General features: G+C 35.6%; 1 protein-coding gene across 4 annotated transcripts in view; it reads left to right on the forward strand.

Moving 5' to 3' along the window:
• CEP83 (centrosomal protein 83) overlaps positions 1–25,492 on the forward strand; it is a 134,406-nt gene that overhangs the window by 30,018 nt on the left and 78,896 nt on the right. For 3 of the 4 annotated variants that reach the window (XR_014313911.1, XM_082739297.1, XM_082739296.1), the window contains exons 2-3: positions 24,311–24,583; positions 25,036–25,186. Coding sequence is in view for 3 of the 4 variants with exons in the window: in XM_082739297.1 (XP_082595423.1) it covers positions 24,411–24,583; positions 25,036–25,186 (324 nt within the window). In the remaining variant the exon portion in view is untranslated. Of the gene's footprint in view, positions 1–19,691; positions 19,856–24,310; positions 24,584–25,035; positions 25,187–25,492 lie in introns of those variants that run through there. The other variant, XM_082739295.1, reaches the window with a different exon arrangement.

Consider the following 25,492-nt stretch of genomic DNA (forward strand, 5'->3'; position numbering starts at 1 on the left):
ATATAGTAGTTCTATTTTTAATTTTTAAAGAGCCTCCGTTACCTTATTTTTCCAAATGGATTATGTTACATGTTAATTCCACCTCAGCATATGATCTTGGTCTCTGCTATTTTCCAAACCAATTTTATTTTATTTCTGTTTTAAAAATATTTTCCAAGTGGCGAACAAACAAGATGGGATTGGGAGGGAGACAAACCATAAGTGACTCCTAGTCTCACAAAACAAACTGAGGGTTGTTGGGGGGAGGGGGGTTGGGAGAGTGGGCTGGGGTTATGGACATTGGGGAGGGTATGTGCTGGGGTGAGTGCTGTGAAGTGTGTAAACCTGGCGATTCACAGACCTGTACCCATGGGGATAAAAATATATGTTTATAAAAAAATAAAAATAAAAAATAAATTAAAAAAAATATTTTCCAAGGTAAGTTGTTGTTTAAAAAGCCTTACCACAAGGTGTCATTGTAACCTATAAAAAGAATTTCCATGTAAGTGTGTGCAATACCAATTTTTACATTTCCTTGTATTTTTAAGTCTATTTTTTTGTTCCATATTTTGCAGTTATCTTTATTTTGCAGTTAGGGTGTATTGTGAATCTCTTATATTAAAGGGAAAAATAGAGTAGTCGTGTTCTTGAGTTCACATATTTTTGCAAAAACATATGCTTTCCACCCACGAATTTCTTAAGAGTATGTTGCTATAGAGATGATTGTTTGAAGGAAAGAATGAGGAGGAGTTACAGGAGGTGGACATTTGAAGAACAAAATACTTATTTTATGTCTTTGTTCCTGACAGAGCAAGCTTTAGTGTTTATCCCTCTGCTGGTGAAATCCCTGTGGAAGAAAGGTAGATATTTTGAGTGTTGTACTATGATGGTATTTGCGTTTACTAAGATGCTTTTGCAAAGGTTCCTTGCTTGATTCTTTTTTCATATGGAGGATTAGTGCTTGTAATCTTTGAAACAACCTTTCTTCACTTTAACTGGATTCCATTTTGCTTTTGCTTTTGCTTTTCTGATTTTCTGATTGGTCTTTTAACTAATATTAAAATAGTTTTTATTTTATTTTTTTTTTGAGGGAGGGGGTATCAATATCTAACTACTAATTTATTTTACTGCTACCCCTAAATTTATTTTCAGGATCATTCCCTGTTGACTGCTTGCTGCTGGTATTTCAGTTCCGATCTTTATCATTACTTTCCCAGCCTTTCCTTTTCTCTTAAGATCTCCCCTCCACTCCACCCCAGTTTATTCTACAAACCTTGGATAACCTAGTTATTTTTCTTAAGTACAAATCTGAAATCACCCTATACTGTCTCTCATCCACCCACAAGCTTAAAACCTTTCATTGGCTGTTTGAGACCCGAGGATAAACTCGAGTCAGTGTACATTGCATTGCCTTCGAGGCCCTGCCCTACCTCTGCAGGCTTGTCTGCTCCCCACCCCTTTATTCCCTACCCACACAGTTGTCTTCCATCTCCATGCCTTCCTTACTGGATATTTCTTCTCTGCTTCTTTCTTTATCTCAGGATTACCCTCTTTGTGATGTCTTCTTGACAACTTCTCTAGCAGAATTAGGCCTCTCTTCCCTGCCATCTATAAATACATTACATTGCTTTATACTTTATAAACTTTCCAAATTTATATATTACTTAGAATTGGTAATATATGTACATGGTAAAAAAATTTTAAGTACAAAAAGAATTTAATAAATAGTAAAATTTTCTCTTACCCTTGTTCAGTCAGCAATTATTGGTTAACATGTATGTTTCACTGACCAACATGAACTCATTGAGGGCAAGGATTTTCATTTATTTACTACCGCATCCCTATACCTAACAGTGTCTAGCATTTAACAGACACTTAGAAAACGTCTGTAATACTTTTTTTTTTTTTTAAGATTTTATTTATTTATTTGACAGAGAGAGATCACAAGTAGGCAGAGAGGCAGGCAGAGAGAGAGAGGGAAGCAGGCTCCCTGCTGAACAGAGAGCCCGATGCGGGACTCGATCCCAGGACCCTGAGATCATGACCTGAGCCGAAGGCAGTGGCTTAACCCACTGAGCCACCCAGGCGCCCCTTGTCTGTAATACTCTTAATATGGGCAAGCTCTTCCTTGCTAAGTCTGCCTGACTTGATGGTCTGCTTATTTCTGTATACCCCTTAGAGCTCTCTTAGTATAAGTGGATCACTCAGTAAATATGGTGTGGTGACCTCTCCATTCAATAAATACTGATTGTTTAATTGCATTTTTTTTTAAGGTTTTAAAATCAATCTGTGTCATGAGAATGACTTTTATGTATTTCCCTTTTCTGGTTCTGAAAAATTTTATACTTTCTGGTAGATCCTCAAGGATGGAAAAGAGAATGTGTTAACTTGAACAAAAATACATTACTTTGCTTTATGTAACTCATTTGAACTCATCAATTTTTTTTTTCCTTTTTCCTTTTTTTTTTTTTCTTTTACTTAACTTTTCAGACTAAGGCATAAAGCTCATGGAAATAATTCAGATTTATTTAAAAAAATAATTCCCAGGATAAGTTGTCAGATCAATAAAAGGGCTTCATTTTGTATTACAAGCTGTATGGTAGCTTTATGTGTTTCAGGTGTATGGGCCTATTAGCAAAGAAGCCTCTACAACTTGCACAAAGGTAGTAAGTACTGATAAATCTTTTGGAAAGTCCCATGTTATATTTAAGAGAGCCTACACTAAGAAACATTAAAATGAGTTTGAAGTATAGTTTAGGCAACAGTCAGCTTTGTTTTTCCGATCAGAACTTTTCAGAGACTTTTGTAACTTATTTCTGAGGTTGACTGGTTACTATATCCTGTTTTCTAGAATTCTTTTGTATGAATTAAGCTGTACAGAGGCAGACAGTGCAATTATAAGAATAAAATAACATTTTAATTCAGAGTGGTTGGTGGCTGATTGCTAGCCACTCTAATACATATCTTCTTCCCTTCCTCTTTCCTTGCCCTCCTGTTTCATTCTAAGTCACAATTACATTCTTAGGGCCTGGCACCTTACCAGGGTTTTGAAGGGTCTCTTCTCAGCTGCACTTGAGGTTTTGGCAGGGTGTCAAGTTGTGACATTTTTTGGTATACAAGATATCCTGGGATGGCTTTCCAAAGGCTGTTTCGGTGACTGTTGTAATATTCTTTCTGGATTTCAAAGGCATTGATTTCTAACATTTTGTTATAAGTGCAATGTAAGCCTGATGTAGTTCTCCTTAGACTTCTAATGTTTTTAAAAAACAACAATCACTTTAGGGGCATGTAGTATTTAAAACAATGTTTTGAAATGTTCAGAGGCATAGCATGTGCTTTTTAGTGGAGTGTGTTTTGGAAGCTTTCCATGAGTATCAGCAGCTGTGCTTTTAGAATATTTTGAGTTTCCATCCTTTGGGGTAGACATTGTACCACTGCTTAAGAAATACAGCCCCTGTGCAAAGAAGATGTCATAGGTAAGTCTCTAGAGCTGGGACTAGTCAAAAGAAGTGATGGGAAGGACAAGTGGGTATGGTTATATGAGAGTAAGAGCTGCAAGGTGAGGAAGATGAGGTATTTGGAGAGGGGTTGTGCTGAGTCTTTAAAAAAAATTTTTCACAGAGACTAGTTCATTTAATAAGTGCTCCTTGATTAACAGGCTGATCAAAGTAATCTGTTTAACCAGCCAATCTCCCTCCCATCTTTCCTTTCTCTGTAAAGAGTTTATTTATTTGAGAAAGAGTATGAGCTTGAGAGAGAAAGCACAAGTGGGAAGAGGGTTAGAGGGATTAGCAGACTCCCTGCTGAGCAGGGAGCCTGCTGTGAACTCTATCCTTGGCCTCTGGACTCTAGGATCAGGACCTGAGCCAAAGGCAGACCCTTAACTCACTGAGCCACTCAGGCACCCTAACCTTTCTTTTTTAAAAGTTTGTTTCAACCATATACTTTTAAAAAAATTTGTGTTGTGAGTTCATTTGGTAAACTCTGTACAATAAGAGTTGTTTCTTTTATTATATCGTTTGAGTGCCTAATAACATTTCTATGTTTTGTAATTTATACATGTATGTTGACTGAAATCAGAAAAGCCCAATTATGGTAGTAATTTAAATTTTTGATAAAATTCTGTTTTTGGGAATAATAGAGAAAAAGGAAGCCAGTGTATTAGTTACCTGTAGCTATTGGAACAGATACTGACTGGGCTTAGAACAACAAAAATTTATTCTTTCAGAGCTTGGCTACCAGAAGACTGAAATCAAGGGCTGCACTTTCTCCAAAGGCTCTAAGGAAGAATCGTTTCCCTCCATCTTACAGCTCCGAGCATACCTTAGCTTGGGGCAGCATCTCTGCCTTTTTGGTCACATTGCTGCCACCTCTTCAGTCTCAAAACTTCCTCTGCCTCACTCTTAGAAGGATACATATGATTACATTTAGGGCCCACCCATACCCAAGATAAACGCCTCCTTTTAAATCCTTAATTTAATCACATCTGTTGGCTATACAAGATAATATCCTTAGGTTACAGAGATTAGGAAGTGACATTTCTTCCTCTGGGCCAGCATTCAGCCCGCTACAGTCTGGAAGCCACAGTTATGAAAGTGGATGTAAAAATTTTTGGACCTAAAGCAGTGTTAGAATGGTGAACATAACTTTTTATACTTAACATAATTATTTATATTTAATTACATATTTAATTTAACATAATTATTTATATTTAATTATATATTGTATATTTAATTTATAATTATATAATATATAATTATATATTATATTGTATAATTATTTCTATATAACATGATTATTTTGATATTTTTGAGCTGATATGTGCCTGTGTTTGTTTTAGGTGTGGGGTTATAAAGATGAGTAAGACCTGTTTCTTGCCCTGGAAGATGTTACACTGCATGTGTTATGCATACTAAAATATAGGATAGAAGACAGAATGGTTACCTAATTATGTTTGGGAAAGTCAGGAAGTACTTCATGGAAGAAGTTATGTGTTCCTCAACAGGGTTTTGAAGGCTGATGAGGAATTCACTAGAACAGATTACAGAGGGATAAGAAAAGGCCTTCCCCACGAGGAAATTAGTATGTGCAAAGACATGGAGGTAAAAAACAGCAGTATGTGCTCAGGAAGCTACAAGTATTGCATGAGATAAATTTTAAATTCGTATTTGTTTCTAGTATACAAATCACTATTATTTTACCAGTTGCAAAGTAAACATTCTTTGTTGCAAACATTTTTAAAGCACAGATCTTTTCCTAGATTGAGAAGATCTTTGGCCATTAAATATGGGAGTTGGGGTTGGGAAGTATTTCAGGGAAACGCAAATTACAGCCATGATGTTAATCACTCTACATCCCTTAGAATGGCTAAAATTAAAAAGACTGTTAAAGTAATTAAACGAGGACACTCTTGGGCTGAGGTGGCTCTAATTCCTTTAGCCTTTGTGACCAAACCAGAGCCTAAGCCAGAATCCATGCACTCGAATTCAAGAAAATGAATCTTAAGAACAACTAATCACAGTCAACTAAGCTTTCTTGATTAAGGCAACTCTTTAAGCTGTATATTCATCACATAATTTCCTTCTTTTACTTCCATATTTTCTGTATAAAAATCACTCCACTTAATCCTTTTGGTGGTGTGCTTCTAACCACTTTCACTCTGGCACTGATTGAAATTGATGTAGATGCTCAAATAAACTCTTGAAAATTTTGTTTCTCTTAGATAGGGATGTCCACTATCACCACTTTTATTCAACATAGTAAAGAAGTTCTAGCCACAGAAGTCAGAGAACAAAATAAATAAAAGTCATCTAAATCGGCAAGGAAGTAGTAAAACTTTCATTATTTGTAGATGCACATGATGCTATACATAGAAAACCTGAAAAAGTTCACCAAAAAACTGCTAACCTGATAAATGAGTTCAGTAAAGTTGCATGATACAAAATCAATATACAGAAATCTGTTACATTTGTATACACCAATGATGAAGCAGCAGAAAGAGAAATTAAGGAATCAATCCCATTTACGATTGTACCAAAAACAGCTATCTAGGAGTAAAGCTAACCATATACACAATGGAACATCTATCTATCTATAAACCATATAATCAGTGGAATATCATTCAGCCATAAAAAGAAAGAAAGCTTGCCATTTGCAACAACATAGATGGATTTAGAGGATATAAAGCTAAGTGAAGTAGGTCAGAGAAAGACAAATACCTTATGATTTTACTCATATGTGGAATTTAAGAAACAAAGCAAATGAACAAAAGAAAAATTTAAAAAGGCCAACCAAAAAAAAAAAAAGACTCTGAACTATGGAAAGCAAACAGATTGTTACCACAGTTGGAGGTTGAGGGGAATGGGTGAAACAGGTGAAGGGGATTAAGAGTATATTTATCTCGATGAACAAAGAGTGATATTTAAAATTACTGACTTACTGTATTGTATACTGAACCTAATATAACACTGTATGTTAACTACACTGGAATTTAAAGAAAGTGAAAAGCAACTGGTGAACTTTTTAAAGAAGATGGTATTTTTTAATTTTTAAAAAGTTTTATGAGTGTTCCAGTTAACATACAGTATGGTATTAGTTTCAGGTATAGAGTATAGTGGTTCAGCACTTCCATACATCACTGGTATTCATCACAACAGGTATACACAGGTAATTGGTTTTTTCAAATTTTCTGTTTCTTCCTAATTCAGTTTTAGGAGGTTACATGTTTCTAGGAATTTACCAGTTTTTTTTAGGTTGTCCATTTGTTAGTACATAATTTTTTTATAATATTCTCTTACAACTGTTTGTATTTCTGTGGTGTCCCTTGTTATTTATCCCCTTTCATTTTTGATTTTGTTTATTTGAGTCCTCTTTGATTCTTTTACCTTTTTTTATGAGAGTGGCTAAAGGTCTATCAGTTTTCTTGATCTTTTCATTGAACTGACTCCTGGATTCATTGATGTATTGTTTTTTTAGTTTCTGTTTTCTTTATTTCTGCTCTAACCTTTACTATGTCATTCCTTCTACTCAGTTTGGGTTTTGTTCTTTTTCTAGCTCCTTTAGGTGTAAGACTGTTATTTGAGACTTTTCTTCCTTCTTGTGGTAGGCCTATACTGATGTAAACTTTCCTCTTAGAACAGCTTTTGCTGTATCCCAAAGATTTTGGATCATTTTTTTCTTTTTCATTAGTTCTCTATGTATATTTTATTTTCTCTTTGAATTCTTGGTTGACCCGTTGTTTAGTAGCATGTTATTTAATCTCCATGTATTTGTGCTCTCTCCAGATTTTTTCTTGTGGTTGTTTTATTTTTTCATAGTATTGTGGACAGAAAAGATGCCTGGTATGAATTTAATCTTTTTTAATTTGTTGAGACTTGTTTTATTATAATATGTGACCTGTTCTGGAAAATGTTCTGTTCCAGAGAATGTGCACTGGAAAGAACATGTATTCTGCTGTTTCAGGGTTGAACGTTCTGAGTATATCTGAATTTATCCATGTGGCCCAGTGTGTCATTCAAAGTCTCCATTTCCTTGTCAATTTTCTTTTTGGAAGATCTGACCATTTGTGTAACTGGGTTGTTAAAATCCCCTACCCTTGCTGTATTACTATCCATTAGTTCTTTTCTATTTGTTATTAAGTGTTTTAATGTATTTGAGTGCTCCCATGTTGGGCTTATAAATATTTACAATTGTTATATCTTGTTGGGTTATCCCCTTTATGATGATATACTGTTTTTCTTTGTCTCTTATTAGTCTTTGTTTCAAAGTCTCTTCTGTCTGATAGAAATATTTCTCCTCTGGTATTTCTTCTCACATCCATTTACATGATAAATGCTTTTCCATCCCTTCATTTTAAATCTCTGGTATCTTTAAGTCTGAAATGAATCTCTTGTAGGCAGCAGATAGATGAGTCTTATTTTTTTAATCCATTTCATCACCCTGTGTCTTTTGATTGGAGCATTTAGTCTATTTACATATAAAGTAATTATTGATAGGTATGTACTTATTGCCATTTTGTTATTCGTTTTATGGTTGTTTCTGTATTTGTGGGACAGGGTGAGCTCTGGGTCCTCATACTTTGCCATTTTCCCCAGATGTCTTGTTTGTCTTCTGACAACTGGCAACACAGTTTTTGGCAAAATTTTGGCAAAAATGTGGAGCAAACAACTCTCATATTTTTGGTTGGAACAGAAAATAGTATAACCACAATGGAAAAAAATTTGTCAGTTTTTTATAAGCATATACTCCATGATGCAACAATTATTTACACTTATATTTTTACCCCCTCTCCAACTGAAGACATGTCCACAAAAAGTTTTGTACAAGAATGTTCCTAGTAGATTTATTTATAATTAATATTCATAATAAGCAGAAATAATCCAAATGCCCATCAGTAAGAAAATGGGTAAAAATATGATACTTAAACAGTAGAATACTCTTGGATTCTTTGTGAGCTCATGGAATTATATATTTAAACTTGTGTATTTTATTAAATGTAAATTTTACGTTGAAACAAAAAGACTAAACCTAGGAGAACTGGTGGATTAATGGTCTGTTTTCTGGAACCACGTGATGTCTGAAGTTGTGATAGCTTCAGAACCATAAGGAGAGTTAAACTTACAGGATGTGCTGGCAGAAGTATGGTGTCAACCTTGAACATAAAATATCCAGTCATTTCACTAGCAAAAAGAGTTTATTCAGGAATAGTAGAACAAATACCCCCAAATGCAATTCGGGATATAGAAACTATATCCCAAGTTCATAAGCAAGCCCAGAGAACAAAGGAGAGGAGTGTTATTTTATACAGGAAAGGATTTGGGAGAGGTTGTTAGGAAAGAAAGTCCATTAGAGAGGAGTGAGAGTTTGGGGTTGTGGTAGCTTTTCAGTGGCTGAGTTGTAATTCTCATTGGTTGTTGTGTTGCTGGAAGGAGAAGATCTTGTTTCCTCCTGCTGAAGTAGTAAAGTAAGCTTCTTCCCATTGGGAAGAACAGTAATATATAAATATATAATATATAATATATATTATAAACAACAGTGAGTGGTGGTGTGTGAGATCTCTCCCTTCCAGGCCTCCTATTTCTCTCTTAAAGGAGGTTTTCTGTACTCATTTTCAATGAAAAAGACCAGGAATCTTGATGATACTGAGCCCAATTTTTGAATAAAAATTTAAAACTTTGAATTTTAGAATTCCGGATTCTGAATGCTTTAAAAAACAAACAAACCTGAATTATAAAAAGCAGAAAAGTGCACAGAAACTGTCCTTTTGAATGATTTACAAAGTAAACCCCCATGTAACCATGAGTATTAAGAAGTAGAACACTGCCAGCCTTTCTCAGGTTATACTATCCTGACTCTTAAGTTAATAATTTTCTCTCTTTATAGTTTTATAACCTAAACAAACCTAAGCATGCATCCACTAAATACTAGAGTTTTTCCTGTTTTTAATTTTTTCTGCACTTTATGTTTAGAATAATTTTATATGCTTTTGTGCCTGGCTTCTTTCATTTGCACAGTCTGTGTTTGATGTTCACCTGTGTAGAATATATATGTAGGTCCTTTTGATTGCTGTATAGTGCTAGTTTCATTGTGCCACAATTTGTGTCATCATCTATTTTAATGGACATCTGGTTTTTTTCTAGGTTTCATTTGGGAATACTACTGTTATTAACAGTAATATTACAACAGAAATCTCTTGGTGTACTTGTACTAGCATTTCAGTTGCGTATATTTCAAGTAGAGGAATTGTTGAGTCATAGTATATACAGATCTTTAACTTAAGTAGGTAATGCTCATTTTTTTCTAACGTGGACATGCCAGTTTACAGCACAGCTTGTTGCTTCCCATCTTCTTCAAATGTGTTATTGTTAGTCTTTTTGGCTTTCTCATTATTATTTTAATGAATATGTAATATGTATACATGAATATGCAAACAGTTCGATAAAAATAATTGGGCAAAAGGTTCAAATACACATTTCACAAAAGAGGATATCCAAATGGCCTGTCAACAAAGAAAAGTTGCTCAGTCGTCGTCGTCGTCTTCTTCTTTTTTTTTTTTTTAAAGATTTTATTTCTTTATTTGACAGACAGAGATCACAAGTAGGCAGAGAGGCAGGCAGAGTGAGAGGGGAGAAGCAGGTTCGCCACTGAGCAGAGAGCCCGATGTGGGGCTCGATCCCAGGACCCTGGGATGCCTGAGCTGAAAGCAGACGCTTTAATCCACTGAGCCACCCAGGCACCCAGCTCAGTCTTCTTTTACAGGGAATTGCCTTTTAGCTTTCTTTGTTTTTTTTCCCTGCCCTGAGTTATTGAAAATACTCTCTAGCTTTGTTATTTTGCTTTTTCATGTTTAAAGCTTCAGTCCAACTACAGTTAATTTTAGTGTTGCAAAGTTGGGCCCAGGTTTTTTTCTTTCTTTTCTTTTTTTTTTACATAAAGTGATCTGGTTGTCCCAGTACCTTTTATTGCAGACTTCTGTTTCTTCGCTGATGAGCAAAACTGCCTGTGGTTTTAAATATCTTACATCGGTGGATATGTTTCTGGGCTGTATTCTGATCTGTTGATTTCTTTGTCTATAATTAATTCAATGCCATAACAGCTTAATTACTGTAGATTTAAAATGTCTTGATATCCAGTAGGTTAAGTCCTCCCATCTTGTTTTTTAAAATTGTTTCTGCTGTTCTTTAAAAATGTTTCTGGCCTTTGCATTTCCATGTAAATTTCTGAATCAATGTGCTTAATTTCACATGCACACACACACATCCCCGCACACACATGTGCACACATACACCTACTTGCTAGGATATATTGATTGGTGTTGCATCTATAGATCAGTTTGGGGGAGAATTTATATCTTTAGAATATTATTTTCCAGTGTATGGTACATATCTGTTTACCTAGGTATTTTTTAGTTTTTCCAATTGTATCTGTATAATGGTTTGCACATCTTTTGCCTAGGCATTTGTTGTGTTTTGATGCTGTTAAGAATGTCTTTAAAATATTTTGTTGCTGATACATAGGTGCAATTAATTTTTTATATATTCCTCTACCTAGTAATCATATTAACTTACAATGATTTCTCTACAAGTTCTTTTGGATTTTCTACATACACAGTTAGAACATCTATATATAAGGAAAGTTTCATATTTCCTTTTCCAATTATTTTTACCTTTTATACTTTTGTTCCACATTTTTTGGTACAGTGTCAAATGAAATTGGTGATAATGGACATCCTTGTTGTGATCATGTTTTGAAAGGAAGGCACTGAAGATTTTAGAATCAAGAGTGTTTCTTCTTCTTCTTCTTCTTTTTTTTTTTGATTAAAGATTTTTTTTTTTAAATTGAGAGAGAAAGCAAGAGATTGGGCGGGGTGAGGGGTGGTGGGTAGGGAAGGAGAGTCCTAAGCAGATGCTGCATGGAGCCCGACACAGGGCTCAATCTAATGACCCTGACATCACGACCTGAGCTGAAGCCAAGAGTCTGACACTTAGCCAACTGCACCCCTCAAGTGCCCCGACTATATTCTTTTTGTATACATCTTTCACGAAATTGGTGCCTTTTAGTTCCCAGTTTGCTGTTTCTTCTTCTTTTTCTTAAATCTTGTGGTAAAATTCATATAACAAAATATAATGTTTTAAAGTGTGCAGTTGGGTGGCATTTTGTGTGTTCATAGTGTTGTATATCTACCACCTCTGTCTAGTTCCAAAACATTTTATCACCTCCAAAGATAACTCTTGTCCATTAAGCAGTCACTCTTTCTGTCTCCCTGCAGCCCTTTATAGCTACCAGTATACTTTCTATCTCTGTGGACTTGGGATATGTTGGATATTACCTATAAATGGAACCATACTCTGATGACACAAATGGTAAATGTTTTATTCTAGTCCAAGTTTATGAAAATCTGTTATTTACTTTTTATGTTTCTTTTCTGTTGTTCAGGTTCGGTAATCTCTATTCTGTCTTCCAGTTCATTAATTCTTTTCTGTTTCTGCTATTGAGCTCATAGTTAGATTTTTATTTTGGTCATTATATTTTTACAGTTTTATAGTTCCTACTTGGTTCTTTTTTATATCTTTTATTCTTTGCTGACACTTGTATTTCTTTGCTATGTTTCTCTCTCTCTCTCTCTTTTTTGTTTATTTCAAGCTTATTTGCAATTGGTCATTGAAAAATTCTTTTTAAAGATTTTATTTATTTGACAGAGAGAGAGAGATCACAAGCAGGCAGAGAGGCAGGCAGAGAGAGGGGGGAAAAGCAGGCTCTCGAGCCACCTAGGCGCCGCACTCACTGAAATATTTTTTAACATGACTTGTTTAAAAGCTTTGTCAGCTAACTTTAATACATCTGTTGGCTCACTGTTGACATCTTTCAGTTGTTCTTTTACATTCAATTTGAGATCTTCCTTGTCGGTCTGTCTTTCTTTGTTTCTTAATTTCTAATATTTATTTGAGAAAGGGGAGAGAGGGAGAGAGAGACAGAGGAGAGAGGATGTGTATGGGAGTTGGAGGAAGGGCAGAGGGAGAGAATCTTCAAGCAGACTCCCTGCTGAGTGTAGAGTCTTACTGTTCCATCCCGTGACCAATGAGGTCATGAGTCGTGATCTCAGCCAAAACCAAGAGGTGAACAGTTAACTGACTGAGCCACTCATACGCCCCAAGATCTTCCCTATTCTTGGTTTGGATAGTGATTTTCTATTGAAACCTGGACATTTGGGAGTATAATGTTATGAGACTGTGTTTCCTGTTCTGGCTTTTCCTGACATCTCTGGCACAGGAAAGAGGGGAAATGCTACCTCATTATTGCCAGATGGGGGCAGAAGTCTAGGTTCCCCAGTTGGCTTCTGTTGACACCTGAGTTGTGGGAGATCATCATCATTGCTGGGTGGCATGGAGTTTTGGCTCCTCATGTGGTCTCCACTGTCATTCCCTAAAAAGAATAGCCTTGTTACTGTTGAGTGATAGTGCCAGACTTGTCTCTCTACTGATGGTTATGATGGTACTTCAGCACGGTGAGGTAGGTGTTTTTCTTTTCTCTTGGTAGGGGTGGAAGTTTGGGTGTCCAAGTAGTCTCCCCTGATATTGCAGAAGCGTGGGGCTGCATTTCTGCTCAGCAGGGATGAGAGTCCCAGCTTTCTAGTTGGCCTTCTTGTATACCATCCAACCAGGATATTAGGGTACCTCATTCAGTCTGGCCTTTGCTGGCATGGTTGGTGGAAGAGTCATAGTGTTTTCTGTAGTATTTTCCTGGAGTAGATCGTTATTGTCTAAAACATTTTTGTCTTGCTACTTGCTTGTTACTTTGACTAGAGAGCAGACTTTTGTTAAGGCATTTTTCCCCCCAGTCAGAACCCATTGCTAGCTTCTTCAGCTCCAGGTTGGAGATCTTGTATTAAAAGATTACCCTGGGAATCCACCGTCTGTCAATTCTTATATCCTGAGGTTATTAGCTGGTTTGCCTCTGGTCTCCATTTTTCAGAGGAGAGGTGTTATATATGTCCTGTACGCGTGCGCACACATACACACACACCCCATTCAGGACTTTTATTTGTATTAGTGGTATTAATATGGAAATGTACCTCTGCTTCATCATCCCAGAAGTAGAAGTCTTATTCCACAAGTTTTAAGTTGTATTATCAGTTATCATATTTACTTCTGGATATTTTCTGATTTCTATTGTGACCTTTTTTTTTTTTTTTAAGATTTTATTTATTTATTTGATAGAGAGAGATTACAAGTAGGCAGAGAGAGAGAGGAGGAAGCAGGCTCCCTGCTGAGCAGAGAGCCCGATGCGGGACTCGATTCCAGGACCCTGAGATCATGACCTGAGCCGAAGGCAGCGGCTTAATCCACTGAGCCACCCAGGCGCCCGTGACCTTTTCTTTAATTCACGTTATTTAGAAATGTCTTCTTTCTAAGCATATGTAGCTTTTTCTGTTACTTTTTTTGTTTTGAGTTTTAGTTTAATTGCACTTTGGTCAGAAAAATAGTTGTGTAATTTTGGTTTTTAAAAATGTTTTAGATTTTTTGAAATACCCAGTGTGTGGTCAGTATTTATAAATGTTAAGTGTGTGTTTATAAGGAATGTGTACTTTCTAGTTACTGGAAACTGTTTTCTAGATATATCTTTATATTTACAAATTTTACAAATGCCTTTTTTTATCTTTACAAATGCGTTTTTTCATCTCTAGAACTGTTTCTATTTGGGTTTTTTGTTGTTTTTTTTTTTTTTTTTGGTCTTAAAATCTACTTTATTTAATATTAGTGTAGTTCTGTTATCTGTCTTTAGATTAGTGTTTAATTATGTTTTTGCTTTTTTTCTTTCAACCTTTATGCCCTTCCCTTTTAAAAATCTGTTATAAAAAGTTATATAGTTGGTTATATTTTTCTCTTAAATTTCTGATTATTTGAAGCATTACTGTGTATAATTTAATGTAATTATCCATGTATCTAAGTCTATTGCTTTACTCTTCCTATTTCCCTACTTATTTATGTTCTATTTTATCTCCCTGCTTCCGTTCTTTTAAATCGAATTCTTAATGGAGGGATGATTCTCAAAGGAGGGCCGGAAGTGATTTTTGCCCCCCTAGGGTACAAATGTGGAGAACTTTTGTTTTTCCTTTTGGTGGGGGGTGGTTCTACTGGCATCGAAGGGGTAGAGACTAGAAATGTTACTAAATATGCTACAATGTACAAGATAGGCCCCCCACCCTGTCCAAAGAATTATCTAGTCTAAATAGTCAGTAGTGCAAAGGTTGAGAAACCCTTTTTTAGAGTGTTTTGAGTAATGGGAATTTTCCCTCTCTGTCTGCATTCTTCCATGGTTATCCTATAGGAAGGTTCAGCATATTTTATGTTAAGTATTTTAGATTCTTCAGGTCATGTAGAGTTTCTGTTATGTGTTCTTTCCATTTTTAGAGCTGTTTTAGGTTTACATAAAAATTGAGCAGGAAGTACAGGGTTCCTATATACCTCCTGCCTCCACACGGGTACAGCCTCCCTCACTATTGCATCCCACAGCAGAGTGGTAAATTTGTTACAGATGATGAGCCTACACCGACATGTCATTATCACTCATAGTCCATAATGTACATTAAGGTTCACTCTTGGTATTGTGCATTCTGTGGGTTTTTTTTTTTTTTAAAGATTTTATTTATTTACCTGACAGAGAGAGATCACAAGTGGGCAGAGAGAGAGAGAGGAGGAAGCAGGCTCCCCACTGAGCAGAGAGCCCGATGCGGGACTCGATCCCAGGACCCTGAGATCATGACCTGAGCCGAAGGCAGCGGCTTAACCCACTTAGCCACCCAGGCGCCCCCATTCTGTGGGTTTTAACAAATGTGTGTTGTTATGTGTTCTGTGATTATAGTATCATACAGAATAATTTCACTGCTCTAAAAATCCTCTGTGCTCTGCCTGTTCATCTCTTCTTCTTTCCTAACCCTTGGCAACCACTAATTTTTTAAATGTCTTTATAGTTTTAATGTTTCCAGAATGTCATAAAGTTGGAATCCTATAATAGGTATCCCTTTTGAATGGCTTTTTTTCATTTAGTAATATGCACTTAAGGTTCCTTCATGTCTTTTCCTGGCTTGATGGCTCACTTCTTTTTAGGGCTGAATAATACTTCACTGTTAGGATAAACCACAGTTATCCATTCATTTGCTGAAGTACATCTTATTGCTTCCAGGGTTTGGCAATTATGAATAAAGATGCTATAGCCATTCATGTGCAGTTTTTTTTGTGCGGATATAGGTTTTCAGGTAATTTGGGTAACTATGAGAGAGTGCTGTTGTTGGGCTGTATGGTAAAACCAATGAATTAGAGTTCCTATTGCTCCACATTTTCACCAGCATTTGGTGTTGTCCTAATAGTTTTGTAGTAGTATCCTAATAGTTTTGTAGTAGTATCTCATTGTTTCAATTTGCAATTCCCTAATAACATATGATGTTGCATATCTGATTTTCATATGCTTATCTGCAATTTATGTATCTTCTTTGGTGAGATGCCTGTTAAGGTCTTTGAGCCAGTTTTTAATTCCATTTTTTTTCTTACTCAATTTGACTTTGTATATTTTGGTTAACAGTCCTTTATCAGATACATCTTTTTCAAATATTTTCCTCCCAGTGTATGACTTCTCTTCTCATTCTCTTGGCAGTGTCTTTCATAGAGTAGAAGTTTTAAATTTTAATGAAGTCTAATTTACCAATTATTGTTATTATTATTTTTTTTGTGGATCTTGCCTTTGGTGTTGTATCTAAAAAGTTACTGTCATATCAGAGATTTTTTTATCTTCTAGGAATTTGATAGTTTTGCATTTTACATTTTACATAACCCATTTGAGCTAATTTTTGTGAAGGGTATAATGTCTGCCTAGATCCACTTTTTTTTTTTTTTTTTTTTGGCATGTGCTCCTGTGTCAAAGATCAGTTGACTATATTTGTTTTAGTCTATATATGGACTCTATTCTATTCCATTGATCTATTTGTCTGTTAAATTGCCAATAGCAAACCCTTTAAGGATTTGTTCATTTAGGGTTAGGTGGCTCAGTGAGTTAAGTCTCTGCCTTCGGCTCAGGTCATGATCCCAGGGTCCTGGGACTGAGCCCTTTGTTGGGCTCTCTGTTCAGTGGGGAGCCTGCTTCTCCCTCTCCCTCTGCATATCTTCCTGCTCGTGCTCTTGTTCACTCTCTCTCTCAAATAAATAAATATTTTAAAAAGAAAATTTTTAAAAAATTTATTTATTTGAGGGAGAGAGAGAAAGAGAGGAGAATATGCACATAGTTGGGGTAGGAGCGGGGGAGAGGGAAGAATGTCAAGCAGACTCCCTGTTCCTGATATGGGGCTTGGTCTCATGACCCTGAGGTCTCATGACCTGAGCCTATACCCGGAGTCAGATGTCAGTGCTTACCTGGCGGAGTCAGATGTCAGTGTTTACCTGGCAGAGCCACCCAGATCTCCCAATGTTATACCGTCTTAATTACTCTTGCTTTTATAGTTAAATGTCAAAGTCAGATAGTGTCAGTTTTCTGACTTTGTTCTTCTGCAGTACTGCATTGGCTATTCTGTGTCTTTTGCCTCACCACATAAATTTTTGAATTAGTTTGTTGATAAGCATAAAGTAACATTTGGGGATTTTATTGAAACTGTAGATCAAGTTTGTAAGAACTTACATCTTGATAGTATTGAGTCATCCTATCCATGAACATAGAATAAATACCCTTTCATATATTTAGTTCTTTGATTTTTTCTTGTATCAGAGTTTAGTAATTTTCCTCATGTTAAAAAAGCACATATTAAATTTAGAGCTTTTTCTTTTTGGGGGGTTACTAATGTAAATGGTATCATAAATCTCAAATTCCATCTGTTCGTTGCTGATATATAGGAAAGTTATAGACTTTTTGTATATTAACTCTGTATCGTAAAGCCTTACTGTAATTGCTTATCATTCCAGGAGAATTTTTTGGGGGGCGAGGGGGTCTTCTACACATACTGTCATGTCATCTACAAAGAAAAATGGTTTTATTCCTTCTGTATTTACATGCCTTTTATTTTATTTTTTCTTACTTCATTAGCTAAGACTTCCCACTATGATGTTAAAAAGGAGTGGTGAGAGGAGACATTCTTTTTTGTTCTTGATCTTAGAACATTTCTACTTTCTCACCACTAAATACAGTGTTAGCTGTAGATTTTTTTATAGATGTTCCTTATCAAGTTGAGAAAGTTCCTCTCCATACCTAATTTGTTGAGTTGTGTTGAATTTTGTCAAATGCTTTTTCTGCATTTATTGATAAGATCGTGTGATTTTTTTTGCTTTAGTCTCTTCATGTAATAGATTTCATTAATTGATTTTTCTAATGTTCAACCAGTCTTACTTGCTTGGAATAAATTCTACTTGGTCATGGTGTATAAATCTTTTTATACATTGTTGGATTCGATTTGCTAATATTTTGTTGAGGATTTTTGCATCCATAAGCTTTTAAGAGATATTATTCTTAGCTTGGGCCATTCAAAACAAGGCTGCAGGCCAAATTTGGCTTATGAGTTATAGTTTGTCAGCCTCTTTCCTAGAGATTACAATATGCATTCTTGATTTATCAAAGTGTAATATTTGTTGATACTTTTAGCCTTTTCCCATATAGTACAAGGGCTCTATAACACTTGTAATTCTACCTTTACTGACTTATAAGCCATTTCTTTATTTATTTTAAGTCTATTTATGTTAAAAATCCCCATGATACTATTTTATGCAGTCAGTATTCAATTAGAATTATGCACATATTTTCAGTTTTCATTTATCTTTTGTATTGTCCACATCTAAGATAAATTTTCCTTGTGTATGAAGGAGTCCTTTATTGTTTCTTTTATTGTGCATCTTCTGGGATGAGTGTGTTTTGTTTATCTGAAAATGTCTTTATTTTACCAGTATTCTTGAAAGATTATTATTATTAGTATTATTATTATTATTTTGTATTTATAGAATGTTAGTTTGGCAGTTATTTTCTTTCAGCACTGTAAAGGTAATATTACATGTGTTCTGACTTTCACTGTTGAAGTCTGTTTGTGTGTGTGTGTGTTTAAGATTTTATTTATTTGAGAGAGTGAGACAAAAAGTAGAGAGCATGAGCAGGGGGAGAGGGAGAAACAGGCTCCCTCCTAAGTAGGGAGCCAATATGGGGCTCGATCCCAGGATCCTGGGATCATGACCTGAGTCGAAAGCAAATGCTTAACTGACTGAGCAACCCAGGCACCCTAAGTCAGTTCTTTTTGTTGTTTTTTTTTCAAGGCACTTTGGTTCTTTAACTGGCTGATCTTAAGATTTTCCCTTTTTCTTAATAAAATCTTAAGATGATGTTCTTAGATGTGGATTTCTTAATGGGATGTATGTGATTTCTTTTTATTTATGTGCTTGTGGGTTATAGAACATTTTTGGAGGAAGTTGGCAAGTTTTTGGGGGGAGGGCAGGTATTGTTTCTGTACTGTTCTCTCTCCTTTCCTTCTGGGATTCCAATGGCATATCTGTTAGAATGACATTTTAACTTTATTATTTGTATTTCTTTCCTTTTTTGTATTTTTCTTATTTATCTATTTATTTTTATTTAAATTCAAGTTAGTTTACATTTAATATAGGATTGGCTTCACTAGAATTTAGTGATTCATCACTTAAAAGTAACACCCACTGCTCATCCCAACAAGTTGTCCTCCTTAATGTCCATCACCCATTTAACCAGTCCCCCACCCACCTGCCCTCTAGCAACCCTCAGTTCTCTATATTTGTCTCTTATGCATTGTCTGCCTCTCTGTTTTTTATTTTTTCCTTTCCTTCCCCTGTGTTCATCTGTTTTGTTTCTTAAATTCCGCATATGAGTGAAACCATATGATACTTGTCTTTCTCTGACTTATTTCATTTAGCTTAATACTCTAGTTCTCTCCATGTTATAACAAATGTCAAGATTTCATTCTTCTTGATGGGGGATTAATATTCTGTCACACACACACACTCCATGTCTTCTTTATCTGTTCATCAGTTGCTGGACATTTGGGCTCTTTCTGTAATTTGGCTATTGTTGATAGCACAGCTGTAAACAATGAGGTGAGGTGCATGTGTCCCTTTGAATCAGCATTTTTGTATCCTTTGGATAAATACCTAGTAGTGCAATTGGTGGGTCATAGGTTAGTTCTATTTTTTTTTTTTTAAAGATTTTATTTATTTATTTGACAGAGATCACAAGTAGGCAGAGAGGCAGGCAGAGAGAGGAGAGAGGAGGAAGCAGGCTCCCTGCTGAGCAGAGTGCCCCATGCGGGACTCCATCCCAGGACCCTGGGATCATGACCCGAGCTGAAGGCAGAGACTTTAACCCACTGAGCCATTCCAGCTCCCCCATGGTTAGTTCTATTTTTAACTTTTTGAGGAGACTCCATACTGTTTCTCTGTACTAGTTTGCATTCCCACCAACAGTATTAAAGGGTTTCCCTTTCTCCATATCCTCTCCAACATTTTTTGTTTCCTGAGTTAATTTTAGTCATTCTGACAGGTGTAAGGTGGTGTCTCATTGTGGTTTTGATTTATAGTTCCTTGATGATGAGTGATGTTGAGTATCTTTTCATGTGTTTATTAGCCCTCTGGATGTCTTTTTTTGAAAAGTGTCTATTCTTGTCTTCTGCCCATTTCTTAACTGGATTATTTGTTGGGTATTGAATTTGTAAGTTCCTTATAGATTTTGGACACTAACCCTTTATCTGTTATGTCATTTGCAGATATCTTCTCTCATTCCAGTGGTTTTCTTTTAGTTTTGTTGATTGTTTCCTTCACTGTGCAGAAGGTTTTTATCTTGATGAGGTCCCAATAGTTCATTTTTGCTTTTATTTCTCATGCCTCTAGAGACATGCCTAGGAAGAAGTTGGTGTTGCCAAAGTCAGAGAGTTTGCTCCCTGCTTTCTCCTCTAGGATTTTGATGGTTTCCTGTTTTACACTTAGGTGTTTCATCCATTTTGAATTTATTTTTGTGTATGGTATAAGAAAATGGTCTAGTTTCATTCTTTTGCATATTGCTGTCCAATTTTCCCAGCACCTTGAAGAGACTCTTTTTTCCATTGGATATATATTTTTTTGAAGTTTTTTTTTTAAGGTTTATTTATTTATTTGAGAGAGAGAGAGCACATACATATGCTCATAGAGGAGCAGAGAGAGAGAGAAAGAAGGAGAGAAGCAGACTGTCCACTGAGCATGGAGCCTGAAGTGGGCTTGATTCCACAACGTAGATCATGACCTGAGCCAAACCAAGAGTCAGATGTTCAACTGATTGAGCCACCTAGACCTCCCTCCACTGGATATTCTTTGTTGCTTTGTTAGAGATAGTTGGCCATATAGTGTTGGGTCCTTTTTTTTTGTATTTTTCATCCTTATTTCTCTTTCTACTTCAGCTTGAATATATTCTTTTAACGTATCTTCTAATTACTTCTTTAAGCTATGTCTTATGTCGGCTATTATACTTGCTCATTGAGGGTTTTTTTTTTTATTATACTTTCTCATTTGGTTTGTAGAATTTTTCAGTTTTAGAGATTTCCTTTGGTTTCTTTTTATGGTTTCTTATTCTCTCACAAAATTCTCAACCTTGTTTTCTATTGTCTTGTACACAATAATAATAAAAGAAAATTTCTTTTAGAATCATTCTCTAATAACTCTAATAGTGAGGCCCCTTTATTGTCTTTTTGGTTCTTGTGACGTTAATTCATGTCACTTTATATTCACTGGGCTTGAGTTTTAAAATTAAAAAAATTATTGCGTCACATTTATTTGTAAAATTGTTTTTTAGAGCAAGTTGCAGCCTATTCTAGTATCATTCGTCTGAATTACCCTTGTTAGGAATAATAAGGCTAAACCTTTAAAGTCTGTATCCAAAATGGAGGGGGTGTTCACTAGGGCTTCTTGACTCCTTGCTGGTCTAATCTGTGTATCTTTGAATTTGAAGACTGTCAGAAGGCATTCAGTCTTCCAGCCACCTCTCTGGAACTGGCAGATGCCTGTAGGGGAATAGTAGTTCCAAATCCAAGTTTCATCTTTCTGCATCCATAGCCTCTCCTGTTCCCATTTCAGTGAATATTTATTCTCTTGTTAGTTTTCCAGTGTCTTCAAGCAGATTATTAAAACACATGTCTAGCTTTTTTTTTTTAATGATTTTTTTTATTTAAAGATTTTTATTTATTTATTTGACAGAGAGAAATCACAAGTACACTGAGAGGCAGGCAGAGAGAGAGAGAGGGAAGCAGGCTCCCTGCTGAGCAGAGAGCCCGATGTGGGACTCGATCCCAGGACCCTGAGATCATGACCTGAGCCGAAGGCAGCGGCTTAACCCACTGAGCCACCCAGGCGCCCATGTCTAGCTTTTCTTGTCCTAAGCAAGAGGCTTTATCTAAATTACCTTTTCCTCTAGTACTGGAAGTGAAGACTATCTTCAGATTTCTTGGTGTAAGAGATTGATAATACATTTCCCACAGCGTTTAAGGTAACTGGGGTTTTTGTTTTTAACCAAAAGCGTCTTTATGTAATTCACATAAAAGATACAAGTTTTTTCCTTGTAAGCTTAAATATAGAATTGTGGAACCACATTTGAAGGTCAGAGAAAGAATTGAATTTTATGAGGCCTTTCTCTATGTTACTAGCTATCTCTTTGGAGGATACTATATTTTCCAAGATTATCATTGATAAATTAATCAGTACTGAACCAGAAAACTGAATTTATGTGCAAACCACCTAAAAACAGATACAAAATTTATCCTGACCTTGCCAAGAGTTTTGGAAATGGACAGATAGTTTTCTGTGATTCTGAGATATTCCTAGAGGAGAAAAGTCTGAAAATGACTTTTGGCATATGCAACCCAGGAGTTCATAACTTTGAGATAAGAAGATCCTGGAGGGCAGTACACCTGTGTTTATAATGGAACTAGAATTGGCAATGAGGTTGTGAAAATTAATAATGAGAAACCTCATTAAAATGGAGTTGGGAGATGTAGCACGGGGAGCTCTCACTCCTACCACTCATAGTCAGTTGTAGACCCAACAGGAAGATATGTACTTCATCTTGCACCTGGATGCTCCTTTTACTATCCCATCTGGAGGAAGAAACTTTTTTTTTTTTTTTTTTAAGGTTAATGAGGTAATGGTGGTGGTGATTGAGAAATGGATATGCTGCAATTAGTCCTGGAAAGCACTTGTAGTAGATTTTAGTGCAAAAAGGGGGAAGGATTTAAATCATTTTTAACCGTGTTTTCCTAAAATGTCCAGGTCTTAGTGAATTTTATCTGCATGGAGACTGAACTTCCATTTTAAAGTAGGAGTTAGAATATTTACTGTCAACTGGAATAAAAAAGAAAAAATTATTCATTTTATCTAGAAAATCTTTGTTTCATTAGTAGTGGGAGTAAAGGATATCTCTTGGTTGTTTCTTATGTAGTTTTAGCTTTTAGCTAATTAAAGTTAAAACCTTATAATACCTTTTGGGGGTATTATTAGAAAATATGAGGTAAGTTTATTGTATGTTTCTATCTTCTAAAAATTAATTTGGATAAAAAAGCAGAGCTGGGGCGCCTGGGTGGCTCAGTGGGTTAGGGCCTCTGCCTTCGGCTTGCGTCATGGTCCCAGGGTCCTGGGATCGAGCCCTGAGTTGGGCTCTCTGCTCCGTGGAGAGCCTGCTTCCCCTCTCTCTCTCTGCGTGCCTCTCTGCCTACTTGTGATCTCTGTCAGATAAATAAATAAAATCTTAAAAAACAATGCAGAGTTAAAATTACATGCCATTTTTATGATCCAGTTAATTAATTCCCTGACAAGTAAATACTTTTGATAGGATAATGTTGTGGCAGCTGTTACAAACAGTGCACTGTTGCACATTCAACATGAGTAAGAAGTAAAGTTTTTGTGGAAGACGTTGTCCCTGGTATTAAAATGTGATTTGACAGGAAACCAGAGTAACTTCAATTTTAGTTTAAAAGTCTTCTTAGGTAGTATTTAATTTGAAATTTGATGGTTGGTTTTCATGTGCTAAAGATCTTGTAGTAGGAAAAAGTATTTCATGATGACTCATGACTAAGGGAAATGCTATTAGGAAAAGATTCATGTAATAGTCTTGACAAAGATTAATGAAGCTAAAGGGAACAGAATTATTTTGATGAAAACTTTTGTCTTTATTTACAATAAGAACACTGTCATCGTTTTTTAAAAATTCTACATATAATAAACATTAGTTACTTTCATAATTCTGAATCAGTGCTTTTGGGGATAGCTGAGGTGAGTTACTTTCCTGTTCTTAGCACAGTGCATAACACATATGTGATTAACATCTTTGTGTTGACTGATTTCTCATCTGAGTCTGCAGTCTACCTTGTGTCAAATAAAAGACGCTTTGTAGCATTAATCACATAGTTAACTTGCTGAAGATCATCTTTGTGAAGATTATCATTTTCTCCAACCACTTGTCAAGTGCTAAATGGCTTTTCTCTCATTTCAGAGTATAGATTTTGTACTAGGATCATTCTGTGATGTTTACCCCAGTAGCTTCAGGAAATATCCATGGTTTGTGAATCCGCGAGTACCTGAACTAGAAAAGTCAATAATTCTAGTTAGGTTAATACTTGATGTGATGTTGAGGGTCACAGAAACTTAGTGTGGAGAAGAGAAAATGTGTTAAGGTGCAATTCAACTTTGTTCATTTTGTTTGATGAACAATTAAAAAATCTGAAAATTTGGGTTTTGTTATAGAAAGGATAGACGAATAATAAGAAGGGATAAAAAGAATAACACTGAAGGAGTTTAATTCATCGCTAACTAAGTGCATTTCTCTGCAGGTATAATTTGGCATCCTGAGAGTCTGTCTTAGCAAGAAGGAAGTGGAAAATACCCTTGAAAAGAAAACTAAAACAAAAAGGAAGCCAAACTTACTTTTACATGGTTAATTGCTCACTTGCCAATATGGACACTTTTCCCACGATTTTTCCTTCTGGTGGAGACGGTGGGCTGACAGATTCTCAATCTGAGTTTCAGAAAATGTTAATTGATGAAAGGTCACGATGTGCACATCATAAAACTAACTATCAGACTCTTAAAGCTGAACATACAAGGTAAATTGCTTAAATTTGGAGGTAAGGGGCTTTATTAAGAAATTATTTTTGTCTGGACATTTGCGCTGGAACATACAGTATAATTTTGTTAGTTTGCAGTATATATATTTAAAACTTCCTTAATACAGTGAAATTTTTGCTTTAAAATTATTTTATTCAAAATTAAACATGGTCTCAAGTATGCTATGAATTTGTAAGTCTTGCTTTGAAAGTAGCAAAACATATAAAATTAAATGTATCTAGGTGGTTAAGTGTGTTTTTCCTTACCCCTAAGTAAAATTGTATTAATAAAATAGTGTTAATAATTAAACTCCATAAAGAAAAGAGGTTTATGAATTTAATGGAGTATATGAAATTGGTCTTGTTCTGTAGTGTTGGTTGACTCTACATAAAATAATGCAGTTGGCAAAGGAAATCCTTAACATTGAATTTTTTCTTTTTTAAAAAATCAGATTGCAGGATGAGTACATAAAGTCACAACATGAACTAAAGCGTCTGTTAAATGAAAAGCAGACTGACCAGGAAAAATTTCATATGCTTCTTGAAGAGCTAAAAGGGGAATTATTAGAGAAAGCTAAAGACTTAGAAGAAATGAAACTGCAGGTAAGAAAATATATTTCATTTAATACACTCGGTGGAAAAAGTTTTCCTCTGCTCTTCAAGGTCCTTCTAAACCAGACTAAGAATCAAATTGGCATGAGATAGATTAACAAGAGAAAATAAAATTAATTTTGGAAGTATGCAGAATCCACACAAACATCACAAACATGAAATTGCAAAGATAGGGAACAATAGGCTTGTATGACATCCTGAGCTAGAGAGACAGGCAGAGTCTAGGGATACAAAGGGAAAGAAGATCATTAGCAGGATGGTTAGAGGAGATATTTGGAAAACAAATGTTGCCCTGTT

This window comes from Mustela nivalis, assembly GCF_964662115.1.
Source record: "Mustela nivalis genome assembly, chromosome: 7".
Classification (NCBI taxonomy): Eukaryota; Metazoa; Chordata; class Mammalia; order Carnivora; family Mustelidae; genus Mustela; species Mustela nivalis.